Source organism: Jaculus jaculus, chromosome 1, assembly GCF_020740685.1.
Source record: "Jaculus jaculus isolate mJacJac1 chromosome 1, mJacJac1.mat.Y.cur, whole genome shotgun sequence".
Classification (NCBI taxonomy): domain Eukaryota; kingdom Metazoa; phylum Chordata; class Mammalia; order Rodentia; family Dipodidae; genus Jaculus; species Jaculus jaculus.
In genome coordinates, this window is record NC_059102.1 from 47,077,310 (window position 1) to 47,094,725 (window position 17,416).

At 37.9% G+C, this 17,416-nt stretch overlaps 1 protein-coding gene across 1 annotated transcript in view; it reads right to left on the reverse strand.

The window, feature by feature from the left end:
- Positions 1-13,485, reverse strand: part of Lipm (lipase family member M) — a 29,771-nt gene extending 16,286 nt beyond the window's left edge. The window contains exons 1-2 of the mRNA XM_004653008.2: positions 13,339-13,485; positions 1,785-1,902 (exon numbers count right to left, since the gene is read on the reverse strand). Coding sequence (XP_004653065.2) covers positions 1,785-1,902; positions 13,339-13,485 — 265 coding nt within the window. The remainder of the gene's footprint in view (positions 1-1,784; positions 1,903-13,338) is intronic.
- Between the last annotated feature and the right edge of the window lie 3,931 nt (positions 13,486-17,416).

Here is a 17,416-nt window from a genome sequence, read left to right on the forward strand (position 1 = left end):
AAAACATTTAAAAAATAATGGACTTGTTGGAGTGCCTGAGAACATATTAGAACTTCTCAGCAGAAAATATTTTGAAATCATCAACATATTTTAATATATAATATGTTATATAAGTAAATTAGTCCATGATTAATGTTCCTCCATATCAAAAGGACCCACAAGCAGAACTGAAGGAATTACTTCAAAAGAAGAAAACTTGTACAGCATAATAAAATTAAAAAGTGGGTGTATTGGCACATACCTGTGATCTCAACACTCAGTAGGCTAAAGCAAGAAGATCGTGAGTTTGAGGACATAGAGAGACCCTGCCTCTTAAAAACAAAATAGATGTGTAGATAGTAACAATAAATTATAGTCTATTGAATCAATAATACAAGGGGGCTTCAGAAATTTCAGCACTAGAGATGAGTATTGTGAATTGACTGGATTTGAATTCTAAGACCATGAATGAACATTCTATGTTAACAGCATGTAAGATCATCTGAACTCTTAATCCATCAGTGTATGCTCCAGGTGAACTTTTAACCAGTAATTGCCACAGTCACTTGACTACTTGGAAAATTTATGTTTGGCTCAACTCATAGGACATATGAGGCTTAGAGAGAAATCTCTCAGTTTTCCATGACTACTCATTTAATTATGTAAATTTTATTCATACATCCCACTATACTCTCCTATAGTGGCTGATGTCCCAACCAGAAATTCCTTAGGGTTCTGGTGAAAATGAAAAGCAAGTAATGAAAATAACACATTTAATATTGTACCTGGAATATTGCAAACAGAAACACTATGTTGCCTGTGTACATGACCAATAATGTAGTTACTGTTATAAACAGAGGTAATGTGTTGAAAGAATAAGAAACTGATAGAAATTAGATACAGCAGTACTTTGGTGATGAAGATGAATTTTTCAAACAGAAGTTCTAACTGAGCATTACATATAGAAATGAAATTATGCAACCAGTATTCACAAATAACAAAATTTTAAATTAAAATTAAAAGCATATATAGAGTCTTGTTCTTGAAAAATACTTAGTGAAAAGTGAGGCAGTATCCTAAATATTTTAAGTGTCCTTTGGATGGGGACTTCAGTGTACAGTGGTGAGTAGCAGTCCTATATTGCAGCTTGTATTCTTCATGAATGATTGGTTTGTTCTCTTGAAATAATTGTCAGGGAATGTTCTAGAGTCTACTATATCTACAAAAGGAGGGTTTGTGGAAAGGATTAAGTGCTGGAAGAAGTTAAGAGGTGAACTCTTTTTGAAAGTTCACTTTATTTTATTTTTTTGGTATTGGGGATTGATCCCAGGTCTTTCTACATGCTACCCACATGCTCCACCTCTGAGCTACACCTACCCAGAACAAATGTGATATTTTTCTTTATTTGAGACAGAGAAAAAGATATATAGATGGAGGGCATATAGAGGGATAATAGGCCTGCCAGGGCCTCTATCCACTACAAACAAACTCTAGATGCATGAGTCACCTTGTGCATCTGGCCTACGTGGTACTGGGGAACCGAATGTGGGACTTTAGGCTTCAGAGGAAAGACCTTAACTGCTAAGCATCGCCCCAGCCCCTAAATGTGATGTTTAAAACCAATGCTATGTTTATTTGAGTTAATTTATGGTGAAGGATGTAGAGACAGAACTTAGAGGGGAACTGATAGCATCCTTTGACCTAGTCAATGCCTCTCAGTCCATGTCTCTTCTACACATTGAAATCAGAAGGAAGTCTGGGCTGCAGGAAGACTACCATGATGAATGATATATGGTGAACTATACCTTTATGCTTAGATTTTACCAGTCCTTCAGGAATTCTGTTAATTGAAAGTATATACCCATCTTCAGTGACAACTTCGTACTCCTCACTGGGATAGCCTTGGTATTGGATGATTTCACTCTATGGAAAAAAACACAATTTATTTAGGGTTCAGCTCTATATGGCAGTATCCCAAATGACTGAGAAGAGTCAATTCCTTGATGCTACCCATAGACAAGAAACTCTTTGCTTTTCCATAATAAATCATGTTATGTTAGTAAAATCAGTTTATCTTCTCTAGTCATTTATTTATTATTTATTTATTTATCCATTCTTTGAGTTTGTTTGTTATTGCCATGCTGAGGATCAAACCTGTGGTTGCACACACACTAGGCAAGTTGTATCCCAACCCTTTCACTTCCTTTCTATTTTTCATATAGGGCCCGAAATACTTTGCAGTTATTGGAAACGTGGGCCAAAAGAATTAGCCTCTCCCGGCATTAGTTAGGAATGCAGATATCCATAACCCAGCCGGGCCTCCGGAATGAACTTAGAGGACAGACCTAGCAATCTAAGTTTCAACCAGCTCTTTAGGGTATTCTGATGTCTGACAAACACTGGACCAGAGTATGGATTCCAAAATCTGAGTGTGCCTCAGAACCATCCATGGAGAGTAAACACACAGATTCTTGGGGACCTCATCATGCTAGAGAGACAGGACAATGCTAATGCAAGCACGGGCACACTTGCTCCCGGACAAGGCATTACTCCTAGCTCATGTGACTTAGAAGAATCCTGGTCTATGGGGACCCTCAGGTTTGTCTCAGTTCTAAAACCACAGACTCGGGAAAAGTTAATCTTAGCATTCAGATTGAAGAGGTCTCTGTGAATTTGAGGATGGCTAAAAAATGATACACATAAAATTTTGAATACAAGTTTGAAGTCTTCAGATTCCTTGTTACCTATTACAGAACACAAGTTAACAATCCCTACTCCAAACAATGTTGATGAATATGTGAAGCTGCAGAGACCCCTGCCAAGCATCCTCTCTGTCCTTGCTCCCTGTTATCATCCAGAGGAGGAACTAGTTATCTTAGAAGATTTTTAAAAATGAGCAAGGTATGACAATTATGTACCAATAACTATAAAGCTGGACTCTCAGGCATTTGGAAGGAAGAACAAAGATCCCACTGTCTCATTATAGTACTATTACCCAAATTTGTTTCATGATACTGAGAACCTGAGTTAAATTGTAATTTTTTCTTTAGTTCCTCTGTCATTTATGCTTCACAGGACTGTGGACAGGAAGATACAAATAATACTAAGTACAAATTTTAGCACAGGGTATTGGCACTGGATAGCTATTAGATGCTACTGTAGTTAAAATCCAAATAAGCAAGTATTGTGAAGTATCATGTGTGAGTTTGTACTGTCATTGCATAGTATGGTGGTATAAATATAAAATGACTCCCATAGCCCCCTATGTTTGAGATTGATACCCAGATGGTAGTGCCTTTGCGAGGTAGTTTTGGAGGAGTGTCACTGGAGGTGGGCCTTGAGGGTTTTTTTGTTTGTTTGTTTGTTTTGTTTGTTTGTTTTAGCCCAGCCCCATTGAGTGTTCACAGAGAGCCCATTCTTGCTGCTTTCTCCCAGCTGATGTGACAAGATGTGACACCTGGCTGCCTTTTCTTCCATACTTTTCTTCCCATGAGGAAACTTCCCCTTAAATCTGGAAGGTGAAGTAAACCTTTTCCTTCCATAAGTTGCTTCTGGACATATATTTTTGTCCCAGTAAAGAGAAAGTAGCTACTACACATAGTTAATTAAAAAAAAATCTTTCAGCCATGCATCACAACTACTAGAGGGCTTGAGAAGATAAGGATGGCTGTAATCACTTCTCATAGTCTCGTATGTAGGTGTTAGGTTTGGGGTGAACCCAAAACACTGATATTTCTAATTAGTGTCCATGTGTTGCTATGTTCCTTGCTTGTCTGGAAAACTATCCCTTCAAGAACTGTAGTAGACTTCTAAGGGAATAGAAGTATAAAACACAAGAAGAGATGACAACTGACAGGTGTTTACTGATGATTTATATGTAAATGAGGGTTGAAGGATGTCAGTGAAGGAAGGAGTAGAGGAATCCTGATCAAAAAAAGGTTAGGCAGGCAAAATTTTATGGGCGCAGGACAATTTGAGCTGGGCCTTGAGGATGGAATAAGAGTAACCCCAAAGAATTAAGGAGGTAGAGATGAGGAGAGTGGATATTCCAGACAGAACATAGCTATACACTCAGTGAATATTGTCTACAAATGGTCAACAAACTATATTTGTCAGGAGAATTTATGGAGGATAACATTAGGGCATGAATTTATGTACATAAAAACATAGGCCCAATGTATTCTAAATAATAAATATTGTTTATAAACTTAAAGTTTGCATGGCCATTTTAAAGGCAGTTTATCAATGTATATGTATTATAACATAACCATATATACGTACATACATTCAGGTGTATATACACATACATGTGCACTTATGAACCTATAAATAAATGTGCATATACTTTTTGAGACAGAGCCTCCTTACGAATCCCAGATAGCCTAGAACTTGGAATGCTCCTGTTTCCTCTTTATATCCTGAGTACTGGGAGTATAGGCATGAATGACTTTACCTAGCTTAGATATATATATGAATATTTTAATTTTTTTATACATTGAAAATTATCATTGTATTTAATATTTAGCCTTACATCTAATTTTACAATCCTGAAATGTTAATTTTTAAAATTTTATTTATTTGAGAGAGAGAATTAGAAAGAGAAAGAAGCAGAGGGAGAGAGAGGAGAAAATACAGAATGGTCATGCCAGTGTCTCCAACCACTGCAAAGGAAGTACAGACGCATGCACCACCCTCTGCATCTGGTTTATGTGGGCCCCAAGGAATAAAATCTAGGTCCTTTGACTTTTCAGGCAAGTGCCTTAACTGCTAAGCCACCTCTTCAGCCCCACTCCTGAACTTTTTAACTTTAAGCAAGAAAATAAGAGATACGCATTAAAACAAAACTTTAGGGTAAATGGTATTTTTTCCCCAGTATTATTTGTAATAACATAAGTTATATTGAGAAACTTGTGAAATAAATGTAATGGTGAACACTGTGGAACTCCTGCAAGATATCCTTGCAATGAAGGACTTCGGAGTATAGTCAGCAAAGAGCCCTTGAGGGATAGCCTTTGCTCCTTTTTTTTTTGCCATCTAATGTCTTATTTGTTTGGTGATAAAAGGTTTGTCATCTCAGGCCAACTGCTCTGAAAGGCCTTCTAACTTCAGGGCTCCCACAAGGTTTTCTGAGGTTGTTAGGGAGTTTGTATCACAACCTGGCTTTTCCCACACCCCTTCACATGCCTGCTTCTTCCCTTCCTTTCTACTGGAGTTGACTGTTGATTCTGTCACTTTAACAAGGTATATAAGTCTTAGCCGTCTTAGAAGTTGGAAACACAAGTGTCTGCCACCATATCCGGCTACAAAAGTTATTATATTTTTTTGTTTTTGTTTTACAAAAGTTATTTTTAACAAACATCTTGTACACAAATTCTACTTCAGAGTCTGACTGCTCCCTCAAGCATCCAACCTGAGGCAAAAATGTACACCACAAAATGGAACATAATAACTTGATGAAATTCTTTCTTAGAAGGTTATTTAGAACCTTGGGAAATAGTGATGCAAATTGTTAGTAGAGAAAATGGCTGGAAAACACTATATTTTGAATGGCACTCTTTTGTTTTTGAAAACAAATCACTGATTTAGAAGTAAAAGGACATGACAAAGTGCCCAATAGTTAGTTATTGTCTCTGAAATTTTCAATTTTCTATAAGGTATACATATTAGTTTTTAAAATATTTTTATTTATTTATTTAACAGAGAAATAGGGAGAGAGACAGAGAGGGAGAGAGAAAGAGAGAGAGAGAATGGAGGCTCAGGGCCTCCAGCCATTGCAAAAAAACTCCAGAAACATATGCCCCCTTGTGCATCTGGCTAATGTGGATCCTGGGGAATTGAATCTGGGTCCCTTGGCTTTGCATGCAAACACTTTAACTTCTAAGCCATCCTTCCAGCCCAACATATTACTTTTTTTTCCTTTTCACAATTTTTATCAACATTTTCCATGATTATAAAAAATTTCCCATGGTAATACCCTCCCTCCCCCCTCCTGCACGTTTCCCTTTGAAATTCCATTCTCCATCATATTACCTCCCCATCTCAATCATTGTAGTTACATATATACAATACCAACCTATTAAGTACCCTCCTCCCTTCCTTTCTCTTCCCTTTATATCTTCTTGTTAAATCACTGGCATGTGTTACTAAGTATTTTCCTTCCCACACAGAAGCCCGATCATCTGTAGCTAGGATCCACATATGATGGAGAAGATGTGGCACTTGGCTTTCTGGGCCTGGGTTACCTCACTTAGTATAATCCTTTGCAGATCCATCCATTTTTCTGCAAATTTTATAACTTTATTTTTCTTTACCACTGAGTAGAACTCCATTGTATAAATGTGCCACATCTTCATTATCCACTCATCATTTGAGGGACATCTAGGCTGGTTCCATTTCCCAGCTATTATAGATTGAGCAGCAATAAACATGGTTGAGAACGTACTTCTAAGGAAATGAGATGATTCCTTCGGGTATATGCCTAGGAGTGCTATAGCTGGGTCATATGGTAGATCAATCTTTAGCTGTTTTAGGAACCTCCACACTGTTATCCACAATGGCTGGACCAGATTGCATTCCCACCAGCAGTGTAGAAGGGTTCCTCTTTTTCCACATCCCTGCCAACATTTATGATCATTTGTTTTCATGATGGTAGCCAATCTGAAAGGAGTGAGATGGAATCTCAATGTACTTTTAATCTGCATTTCCATGATGACTAGTGATGTAGAACTTTTTTTTAGATGCTAATATGCCATTTGTATTTCTTCCTTTGAGAATGCTCTATTTAGCTCCATAGCCCAGTTTTTGATTGGCTTGTTTGATTCCTTATTATTTAACTTTTTGAGTTCTTTGTATATCCTAGATATTAATCCTCTATCAGATATATAGCTGGTGAAGATTTTTTCCCATTCTGTAGGTTGCCTCTTTGCTTTTTTTACTGTGTCCTTTGCAGTGCAAAATCTTTGTAATTTCATGAGGTCCCAGTGATTAATCTGTGATTTTATTGCCTGGGCAATTGGGGTTGTATTCAGAAAGTCTTTGCCAAGACTAATATGTTGAAGGGTTTCCCCTAATTTTTCCTCTAGCAGTTTCAGAGATTTGTGTCTGACGTTAAGGTCTTTAATCCATTTGGACTTAATTCTTGTGCATGGAGAGAGAGAAGAATCTATTTTCATCCTTCTGCATATATATATATCCAGTTTTCCCAACACCATTTGCTGAAGAGGCTGTCTTTTCTCCAATGAATATTTTTGGCATTTTTATCAAATATCAGGTGGCTATAGCTACCTGGACTTACATCTGGGTCCTCTATTCTGATCTACATGTCAGCTTTTGTGCCAGTACCATGCTGTTTTTGTTACTATGGCTCTGTAGTATAGGTTAAAATCAGGTATGGTGATACCACCAGCCTTATTTTTGTTGCTCAGTATTATTTTAGATATTTGAGGTTTTTTTGAGATTCCAAATGAATTTTTGGATTTTTTTTTATTTCCATGAAAACTGCCTTAGGAATTTTGATAGGGATTGCATTAAATGTGTAGATTGCTTTAGGTAAGATTGCCATTTTCACAATATTGAGTCTTCCAATCCAGGAACAAGGGATGTTTCTCCACTTTCTAAAAGTGTCTTCTGCAATATCTCACTTGAGTGTTTTAAAGTTCTCATGGTAGATTCTTTACTTTCTTGGTTAGGTTTATTCCAAGGTACTTTATTTATTTATTTATTTATTTATTTATTTATTTATTTATTTATTTGATGCAATTGTGAATGGGAGTAATTCTCAGATTTCAGCCTCTGTGTGTTTGTAGTTAGCATATATGAAGGCTACTGATTTCTGTGTATTTATTTTGTATCCTGCTACATGGCTGTAGGTTTTTATCAGCTCTAACTGTTTGCTAGTAGAGTCTTTAGGGTCCTTTATGTATAGAATCATGCCATCTGCAAATATTGATAACTTGATCTCTTCCTTTCCAATTTGTATCCCTTTTATGTGTGTCTCTTGCCTTATTTCTATGGCTAAGACTTCCAAAACTATATTAAATGACAGTGAGGCTACTGGACATCCTTGTCTTATTCCTGGTTTTAGTGGAAAAGCTTCCAGTTTTTCCCCATTTAGTAATATGTTGCCTACTTGGTCAGGGTGAATGATCTTTTTGATATATTCTTGTATTCTGTTTGCCAATATTTTGTTGAGAATTTTTGCATCTATGTTCATGAGGGAGATTGGCCTGTAATTTTCTTTTTTTGTTCTATCTTTGCCTGGTTTTGGTATCGGGTGATACTGGCTTCATAGAAGGAATTTGGTAGAATTCCTTCTTTTTCTATTTCCTGGAAAAGCTTAAGAAGCAATGCTGTTAGCTCTTCCTTGAATGTCTGGTAAAATTCAGCAGTGAATCCATCTGGGCCTGGGCTTTTTTTAGTTGGGAGATTATTGATAACTGTTCGGATGTCCATGCTTGTTATAGGTCTATTTAAGTTATTAATCTCATCTTAGTTTAATTTAAGTAGGTCAAAGAAATCAAGGAAACCATCAATTTCTTTCAGATTTTCATACTTTGTGGAGTATATCCTTTTATAGGACGTCCCTATGATTTTTTTAATTTCTCTGGAATCTGTTGTGATGTTACCTTTTTCATCTCTGATTTTATTAATTTGTGTCTCTTCTCTCTTTCTTTTGGTCAGATTTGCCAAGGGTTTATCAATCTTGTTTATCCTTTCAAAGAACCACCTCTTTATTTCATTAACTCTTTGGATTTTTTTTGGTTCTATTTCATTAATTTCTGCCCTAATCTTTATTAATTCTTCCCGTCTACTGATTTTTGGTTTGCCGTGTTCTTCTTTTTCCAAGGCTTTAAGGTGAAGCATTAGGTTGTTCATTTGTGACCTTTCTAATTTCTTAATATAGGCACTTAAGACTATAAATTTACCTCTTAGAACTGCCTTCATTGTGTCCCAGAGATTTTGGTATGTTGTGTTCTCATTATTGTTCAACTCTTTAAATTTTTTGATTTCCTTCTTGATTTCTTCATTGTCCTGTTCATCATTTAGTAGTGTATTATTTAGTTTCCATGATTTTGTGTATGCTCTATAGACTTTCTTGCTACTGATTTGTAGTTTAATTCCATTGTGGTCAGATAGAATGCAAGGAATTATTTCAATTTTCCTGAATTTGTTAAGATTTGCTTTGTGTACTAATATATGGTCTATTTTAGAGAATGTTCTATGTGCTGCTGAAAAGAATGTATATTCTGCAGCATTTGGATGAAATGTCCTGTATATATCTGTTAGGTCCATTCCTTCTATGACCTCATTTAGTCCAGATGCCTCTCTGTTTATTTTTATGGGATGACCTTTCAATGGATGAGAGTGGGGTGTTAAAGTCACCCCCCACCACTGTGTTTAGTGTTATCTGTGCCCTTAGTTCTAATAGTGTTTGTTTAACGAATTTGGGAGCCCCCATGTTAGGTGCATATATGTTTAGGATTGTAATGTCCTCCTGTTGGAGTGTGCCCTTAATCAATATAAAGTGACCTTCCTTATCTTTCTTGACTAACATTGGGCTGAAGTTTACCTTGTCAGATATTAGGATAGCAACCCCTGCTTGTTTTCTAGGCCCAATTTCTTGAAACACCGTTTTCCAACCTTTCACCCTAAGATAATGTCTATCCTTTGTAGAAAGGTGAGTTTCTTGGAGAAAACAAATTGTAGGATCCTGCTTTTTAACCCAGTCTGAAAACCTATGTCTTTTCATTGGGGCATTGTGTCTGTTGATATTAAGAGATATTATTGAAAGGTGTGTATTTATGTTTGCCATTTTATTTTTTGTGGTTCTGGTTCTACCTTTGCTGTCTTGTGTTAACTAGTATTTGAGTATTGCTTGTTTTTTTCCAGATTCCTTATGTGTGCGCTTTTCCTTTTCTTCAGCATGGAGGATTCTATCAAGTATTTTCTGTAGAGTTGGTTTTGTCTTCAAATACTCCTTTAACCTATTTTTGTCATGAAATGTCCTTATTTCCCCGTATATTTGAATGGATAGCTTTGCAGGATAAAATAACCTTGGTTGACAGCTGTTATCTTTCAGAACTTTGAATATATCACTCCAAGCCCTTCTGGCTTTAAAAGTTTGTGTTGAATAGTCTGCTGTGATCCTGATGGGCTTGCCTTTGTAGGTAACTTGATTTTTCTTTGAACTTTTTTCAATACATACATACATATGTATGTATATATACATATGGCGGCGTAGATACCACGCCAAAGCAGCCTAGGGAGGACAAAGCAAAAAAAAAACCTCAGCAAAATACACACTTTTACTAAAAAGTGAGGTGTATAGGAAATTGAAATGGCAGTGGAGAAGTAGAAGAGATCCAGAATATCCAGAGCCTGCACAGGCCAGCAGAAGCGGCCCCGACAGGTCCGCTGACCATGGCGGTGGCCATGTCATGTCAGAAAGCTGCCAGGGTGGGCATGAGCTGCAGGAAAAGCCAGGTGAGGGGAGCTTCCACTCACACTGGTGCTCTCTGCAAACTCAAGAAACGTAAAGGGAGAGTGGCAGTGAGCAACAGAGGTGCAGATCACAAGGTAAAAGTACACGTGGAACAGCAAGAGAACTAGAGCAGCATCGGCAGCCTCCCCTCCCCCACTGCCAGTGCCCAGCTCCAGCAAATAGATCAGCGGTCCAGGGACACAGCCACGCCTATTGAACTAACAGCGGGACCCAAGCCGGAGCGGAGATAACTGGGATTACACCAGGGAAGGGTCTCACCTGGTCACAAGCTGACTTGGAACCCTGAACAGATCAGAAATCTTAACCTCCTTGTTGTCAGGATTAAGGGTGTGGGTGGGGCACTATACACCCTAAGGGACAGTTAGAGGATCTGGTTGTCATAATACCAAAGGAAGGGTAGAACTCCTTACAATGTGCTCCCTCCAGCCATAAAATGGCCTGGATATCCATGACCTCATAGTGCCTGACACTACCTACACAAGACCATCATAAGAGGAGGAAAAGATCATGACATCAAAATAAAAGAGAAACTGATGAGAGAGGGAGGGGATATGGTGGAGAATGGAATTTCAAAGGGGAAAGTGGAGGGAGGGAGGTTATTACCATGGGATACTTTTTATAATAGTGGAAAATGTTAAACAAATTGGGGAAAAAATAAAAAAATAAAAATCAACTAAATATAGCTGACTTTCATGCCCTTGAATATGATGGGTTCTCAGCTGCTCCAGTTCCCCAGCATGTAGACTTACCCATCACCAACCTCTTACCCACCTCCCATTCATCCTTTACCCTTCAGGATACAAAACCTTTCCTGAGTTCTAAGTTAGTTCCTCCTGTTTTCTGTTTTATTCTTTTATCTCATTACTCATGTGATTAGTAATTGAGTATTTGTCTTTTGTGCTGAGTGGTATCTCTGTAAATCCAGGGCTTTGGGCATTTTTGATCTTTCTGTCGTCTTAGTGCACAGTGGCATATTGAGGGACTAGTAGGTGCCCAATAAACCCTTGCTAAAATCCTCATGAATGTAGCTATTGGTAGCCGGAAGTACAGGGTAAACTCTGATTGATGTATATGATATTGTATAGAGTCAAGACCAGTTCAGGCTCTCATCAACTTCTGTTGTGTTGAATATACCCAAATAATGACATATATTTCATATTTTAAAGAGTTCCATTGATTTATTTGACCTGGAGCAATAAAGAAGGTGAATAGGCATGCCAGGGCTTCCTGCCACTGTGAATGAACTCCAGATTCATTTGCATTTGGCTTTATGTGGGTTCTGGGGAATCAAACCCAGGCCATCAGACTTTGGAAACAGGTGCCTTTAATTGCTAAGTCATCTCTCCAGCTTGAATTTCTTATTTTTTCTTGGCTCTTCAGATATAATTTCATAGAGGAAAGGCCAAGTTCAATCAGTAAGGTTTTTTTTTTTTTTTTTTTTTTTTTTTTTTTTTTTTTTTTTTTTCTCGAGGTAGGGTCTCACTCTAGCTCAGGCTGACCTGGAATTCACTATGTAGTCTCAGGGTGGCCTTGAACTCATGGTGATCCTCCTACCTCTCCCAAGTGCTGGGATTAAAGGTGTGCCTCCCCCCCCCATGCAATCAGTAAGTTTTAATCATGAGAAACTTCCTGAAATCTCAATAGTTTGGAGGTGTTCGACACATGCAATGAATGGGATCAGGAAGATAAGGTTTGTCTTCAGTTAAAGAGAATCCATGAGCCCTAAAACCAGAAGACTTTGTTTGGGACCTTCTTAGGAATGGAAGATCGGATGCCTAAAGGTTTGCAACACTGTGTAAACTATGTGGGGAAAGAATCAGTTAACCATTTGAATGGTCAGGAGAATCCTGATACTTAGTACTAAGTAGATTCAGACTATCTCTGTGGTCTTAGAAATAACAACAAAAAATTGGAAAATAATAAAGTTCCTGTAACAGAGACTTCCATCTCCATAAATAAATTCTAAGTTTCCTCACTATTAGGCAGTAGATAAATCTGTGGCACATGGACATTGCACATAACCACCTTGCTCATCTGGAGGTAGCCTCTCCGCCCATTCCTTGGGAGGATTTATCATGTAGGAGTTATAATTACAGGCTTGTGTTGCAGCAGGCATGTATTTAAATTGTAAGCTTCCCTTAATTAGCAGTGGAACTAGTTTAGCTTGCTTAACTGCAATAATCTCAGTTCCTTGATTAAAAAAATGTGGACAATCATATCTATGTTATAAGAGCAATGAAGATGAAATTGTATCTCTACAGCTTTTATTACAATGCCCACTATGGAATAAGTGTTAATATACTCTATGCCCCAACTTAGAAACTGAAATTAAACTCAAAAGAGTTCCCTAGGAGACTTAAAGAGATATATCAGCCATTGTGCATTTTACCCATGTACATTTCTCTAGCACTCATAGGGTCCTGCCAATGTCATTAGATAGGATCAGTATTAGAAGTTTATGCCATGATAGAGAGCCAGTGGTCAAGGCTGATGCCTTTACATTATGGGAGAACATGGGATAGAATTAAAATCAAAGACGAAGAAGAAATAATCAAAAGTCTGATACTGGTCCCTAATACCTCAGTTATTTCTTTATTCATAGGGTGAAACTGAAAGTTCAAGGAAAACTTGAATGCATTTGAAACCTACAGCAATTAAGCCCTCCACCCCAAATTACTTAGTTTTTGAGAAGTTCCTAAGACTACTGACACTCAGACTTGCATTTCCAGTTTAGTATTTTCCTTTATCACTAGACTTTTCTAGCATGAATTAGTCTAATATATACAATAATACAACATATAGCTACCACAAAGATGAAAAAGTTAACAATTCTCCCAAACATAAAAACCCCAACTTACCACATTCATGAATGCCTCTGGGTCCACAGCTTTGGTTGGCATATTTCCCGAATTCACATTTCTTTGGAGCAAATAAGCCACAAGTATCAGAAGCCACATCTCCACTCTGTGTGAAATAATCCATGCTCTTGACAAGATTTTCAACATGATGTAACATATATATTTGTTTTTGCCTAAGATATACCATTACATCTAGAGTCAGACGGAGGATCAGTAGGTTTAAAAAGTCTTTTATGTATTTCTCAGCTACAATTATTTTCCCCCAATCTGAGTCAGATTAAGCAAGCTTAGTTGTAGGAATCAAAGAAAATGAAGTTGGCTGCAAACATCGCCTAGAAATGTCACAATCACATCTGGCTCCTCCTGTTCCTCTCTATGTGTAAACACCCAACCCTTCCACTTTGAGTTGTGAAGAACTTTCTCTGATGCAACCTGAAGTCCTGTGCATGTGATACAGCTCATAAAACACTTATTCTCCATCACCACATAATAGGAGCTATTGGGGAACACTCCCCACCCCAAGGTTTTAATCTTTTCTTGATAACATCAAGATCTGGAAATTGCAAAAAAAACTTTGTAAGTTTCCACAGTCATCTTCTGTGCCTTCAGTGCTCACTGTCCTTTGATTGGAGATCAAATGGAGCAATAAGTACTTATATTTAAAATGTCAAAAAAATTAAGGACTTTTTCTATTGTTTACTTAAGGTTGAGAACATTGTAAAAAGCACAAATGTACATTTATCCCATTTCTACCGACTTCAGTGAATAGATACCTACCAAACTCTTAATTTGATTTGAAGTTGCTAGGTAATTGTTGAGAGTTGGACACCTAGTAATTAAATTAGCTGCAACAACCAGAATAATGAGTGGCAGCTTTGTTATTCTCATAATGAAATGTCCTAGTTCTGTGGACTGTGGGGTAATGCGAGTGACTCCTTGACTTGATATTAACTGAGCAGGAAGTTTAAGAATGTGCTACGAGTTCATAAAGTATTGAAGTATTTTCTAATTTTTTTTTTGTATCAGCTCTTCAGAGCTAATAGCATCCATGCCCATTTACACACTTTGCAAATGTGGTGGGTGAAGGTGCCAAGGATAGAACCAGAAAGATGAGTCTGTGAGGACGTGTCTGCAGGTGCAGGCTCTCCGCCTGGGCTGGCAGGGTGTAAAGAGGCAAGTCTCATCTGGGCCCATCCGAGCAAGCATCTCTTATTGTTATCTGCTGCATGCTGAAGAAGGACTAGCTGAATGTTGCTCCCTGACCTCAGAACTACTGAGATTGCTCTGTGTTATGCAAAGTGAAATCATAGGTGAGAACTCTGCCTTCCATGGCTGACATCTTAGGATTTTAAAACACTGTACAGCCAAAAAGAAAACACTTATCAACTAGTTTTCATTTTCATTTCAGATTTAAATGATTCCCACAATATTATGCAGATTGTGACAAGGTTCAGAGTAAAAATACAAACAAATATTTTAATACAATGTTTGGTATTGTGACCACATGAAATGTCATCTCAATGGCTTCTCTCTAATTCAAGGCTGAAATCAGATCTCATATCAGAAAGTAATTGATCCACACTCTGTGATTTGTATGTTAGTTTAATGTTATTATGCTGGGAATTGAATTGGAGGCCTTTGTGTATGTTAGGTAAAGTGGGTTGTTACTTAAAGTTCTCTTCTGGGTTTAAAATTCACAATAATTCTCAATGATCTTACCAGAAGCTTGGCAAATATAAGATACACATATTTTCTGCAAGACTCATGTAAGACAGCTCTCACATAAATAGTTTTTGAATCCTGTAGAGATGAGTTAATGATTTGTTCTGACAAATAAATAAAAGTGGTTTTCAGGCCTGAGAGATGGCTTAGCAGTTAAGACACTTGTCTTCAAAGCATAAGGACCCAGGTCTGATTGCCAAGAATTCACATAAGCCAGATGCCCAAGGGGGCATATGTGTCTGCAGTTCATTTTCAGTGGCTAGAGGCCCTGGTGCATCCATTCTCTTTTCCTCTCCCTCTCTTTCTTTCTCTATTAAATAAATAAAAATAAAATAAAAGTGCTGGAGAGATGGCATAGCTGTTAAACGCTTGCCTTTGAAGCCTAAGGACACCTGTTGGAGGCTCCGTTCTCTAGGACCCACATTAGCCAGATAAACAAGGGGGCGCACGAGTCTGGAGTTTGTCTGCAGTGGCTGGAGGCCCTGGCATGCCCATTCTCTATATATATCTGCCTCTTTCTCTCTGTCACTCTCAAATAAATAAATAAAAATGAACAAAAAAATTAAAAAAATAAAATAAAAAATATTTTTTTAAACTTATTTTCATACTGAAGCCTCAGCATCTCCTCTAACAGCTTCTCCTTTGTATTTGAGCTCCAGAAAAGAGGGTCACAGGTTGATGTTGGTTGAGCTGACTCTCAGAAAAGTTATTCTTTCACATATTATAATTGACAACCTTGAAGTCAGTAGGGGCTGAGCCATGGCAACATTCTGAGAGTCAAAGCCCATGTCCTTGTTTCCGATTCGTCAAGTGACCAAACCATCAAACTCACAGCCTACTCATTCTTAATACAAGGCTACTTCCCGGGAGGTTTTGCGTTCAAGTGAGTGAGCAGGATGTCTGCACATGCACGATTCTCACACTCTCTACCTAGGCTGTGTGCGTTGGCATACCATGGTTCTTCTTGTACTTCGCTCCAGTGCTGAAATATTACAAACCATTATGTTTCAAGGAAGGGAACAAATTTTTCTCTGACTTCTAGCACTAGTCTAGGAATTACTTCAACATCAAACAGGTTATAGCTTTTCCTCAAAGTCTAGGTACTAGCAAATGATTTAAACACCAATAAACGTATGTAGTAATTAAAACAGGCTGTGGAGATGACAAGAAATGTCATTACCCACTGCATATGTGGCTTGGGGACATTTTCTCATGGTCTCTGAGCCTCATTGTCTTTACCTTCAAACTGAACAGTTATGGTACCTTGCTTTTTGGGTTGCTGTGTGGGTTGCACCAAACCGGAGTGTACCTGTCACAGCTCAGCAACTTTGTCCCATGTAAATTGTAGGGATTATGCTTTTGGGCAGTTGATTTCCAGCTCTTGTCTCCTGGTCCTCAAAGCATAGATAGTAAAGCAGTAGTTTTCCATCACCTCGTGACAGTAGGAACTATCACATCACACCAATCACATTCCCACACACTGATTGAAGTGTGAATGCTGTCTCAATCCCTTCCTAGGCCAGTGACCTTGGTCAGACCACTCAGCTGCTCCAAGTACAGTCACTTGAATATTTTTATAAGATTTATGTATAGATGCAGAACACTCTGTGAAGGTATGTACAATCTATACTTTGACATCTACTGCTAAATTGCCCTTAAAATAGTGCAACATTGTGACATAAACATGAGTGTTACTCCATAGTTTCCTTCAGTAGTTCTACATTTCAAAAATATGTTTGGGGCTAGAGAGATGGCTCAGGAGCTCAGGCAAAGTCTAACACCCTGAATTCAATTCCTCAGTACCCATGTAAAGCACAGGGCACATGTATCTGGAGGTTGTTTCAGTGGCTGGAGGCTCTGTCATGCCCAGTCTCTCTATCTCTCTCTGCTTGCAATTACATAAATAATATTTTTAACTTTGCCAGTCTGACAGGGTCAAGGTGATATCTCATTGTGATTTTGCTTTCATTTTCACAAATTACAGTGAGATTATGAATTTCAATTTCAATTTTATTTTAGTTGGCATACAGAGTTTGAGGCATTAGTCTGGCATGTTCAAACAGTGTTTTAGTTTATCGCCCTCCTCATTCACCTCCCTCATTCTCTCTCTCTGCCCCACTTTCTGTTTACTTGCCACATGTGTCCCCCACCCACCTTGATTATCATTGTTATTACTCAGTCTTGGTTATCATTTTAGCGTTTTACGTTTTACCCCTCCTTATATGCAAACATATACTAGTTTACAAGTTGCATAAGAGACAGAAAATATACCCTTCCTCAGAGATACTTGCACATCCATGTTTATTGCTACTGTGTTCACAATAACTAGGAAAAGGACCCAGCCTAAGCACTCATA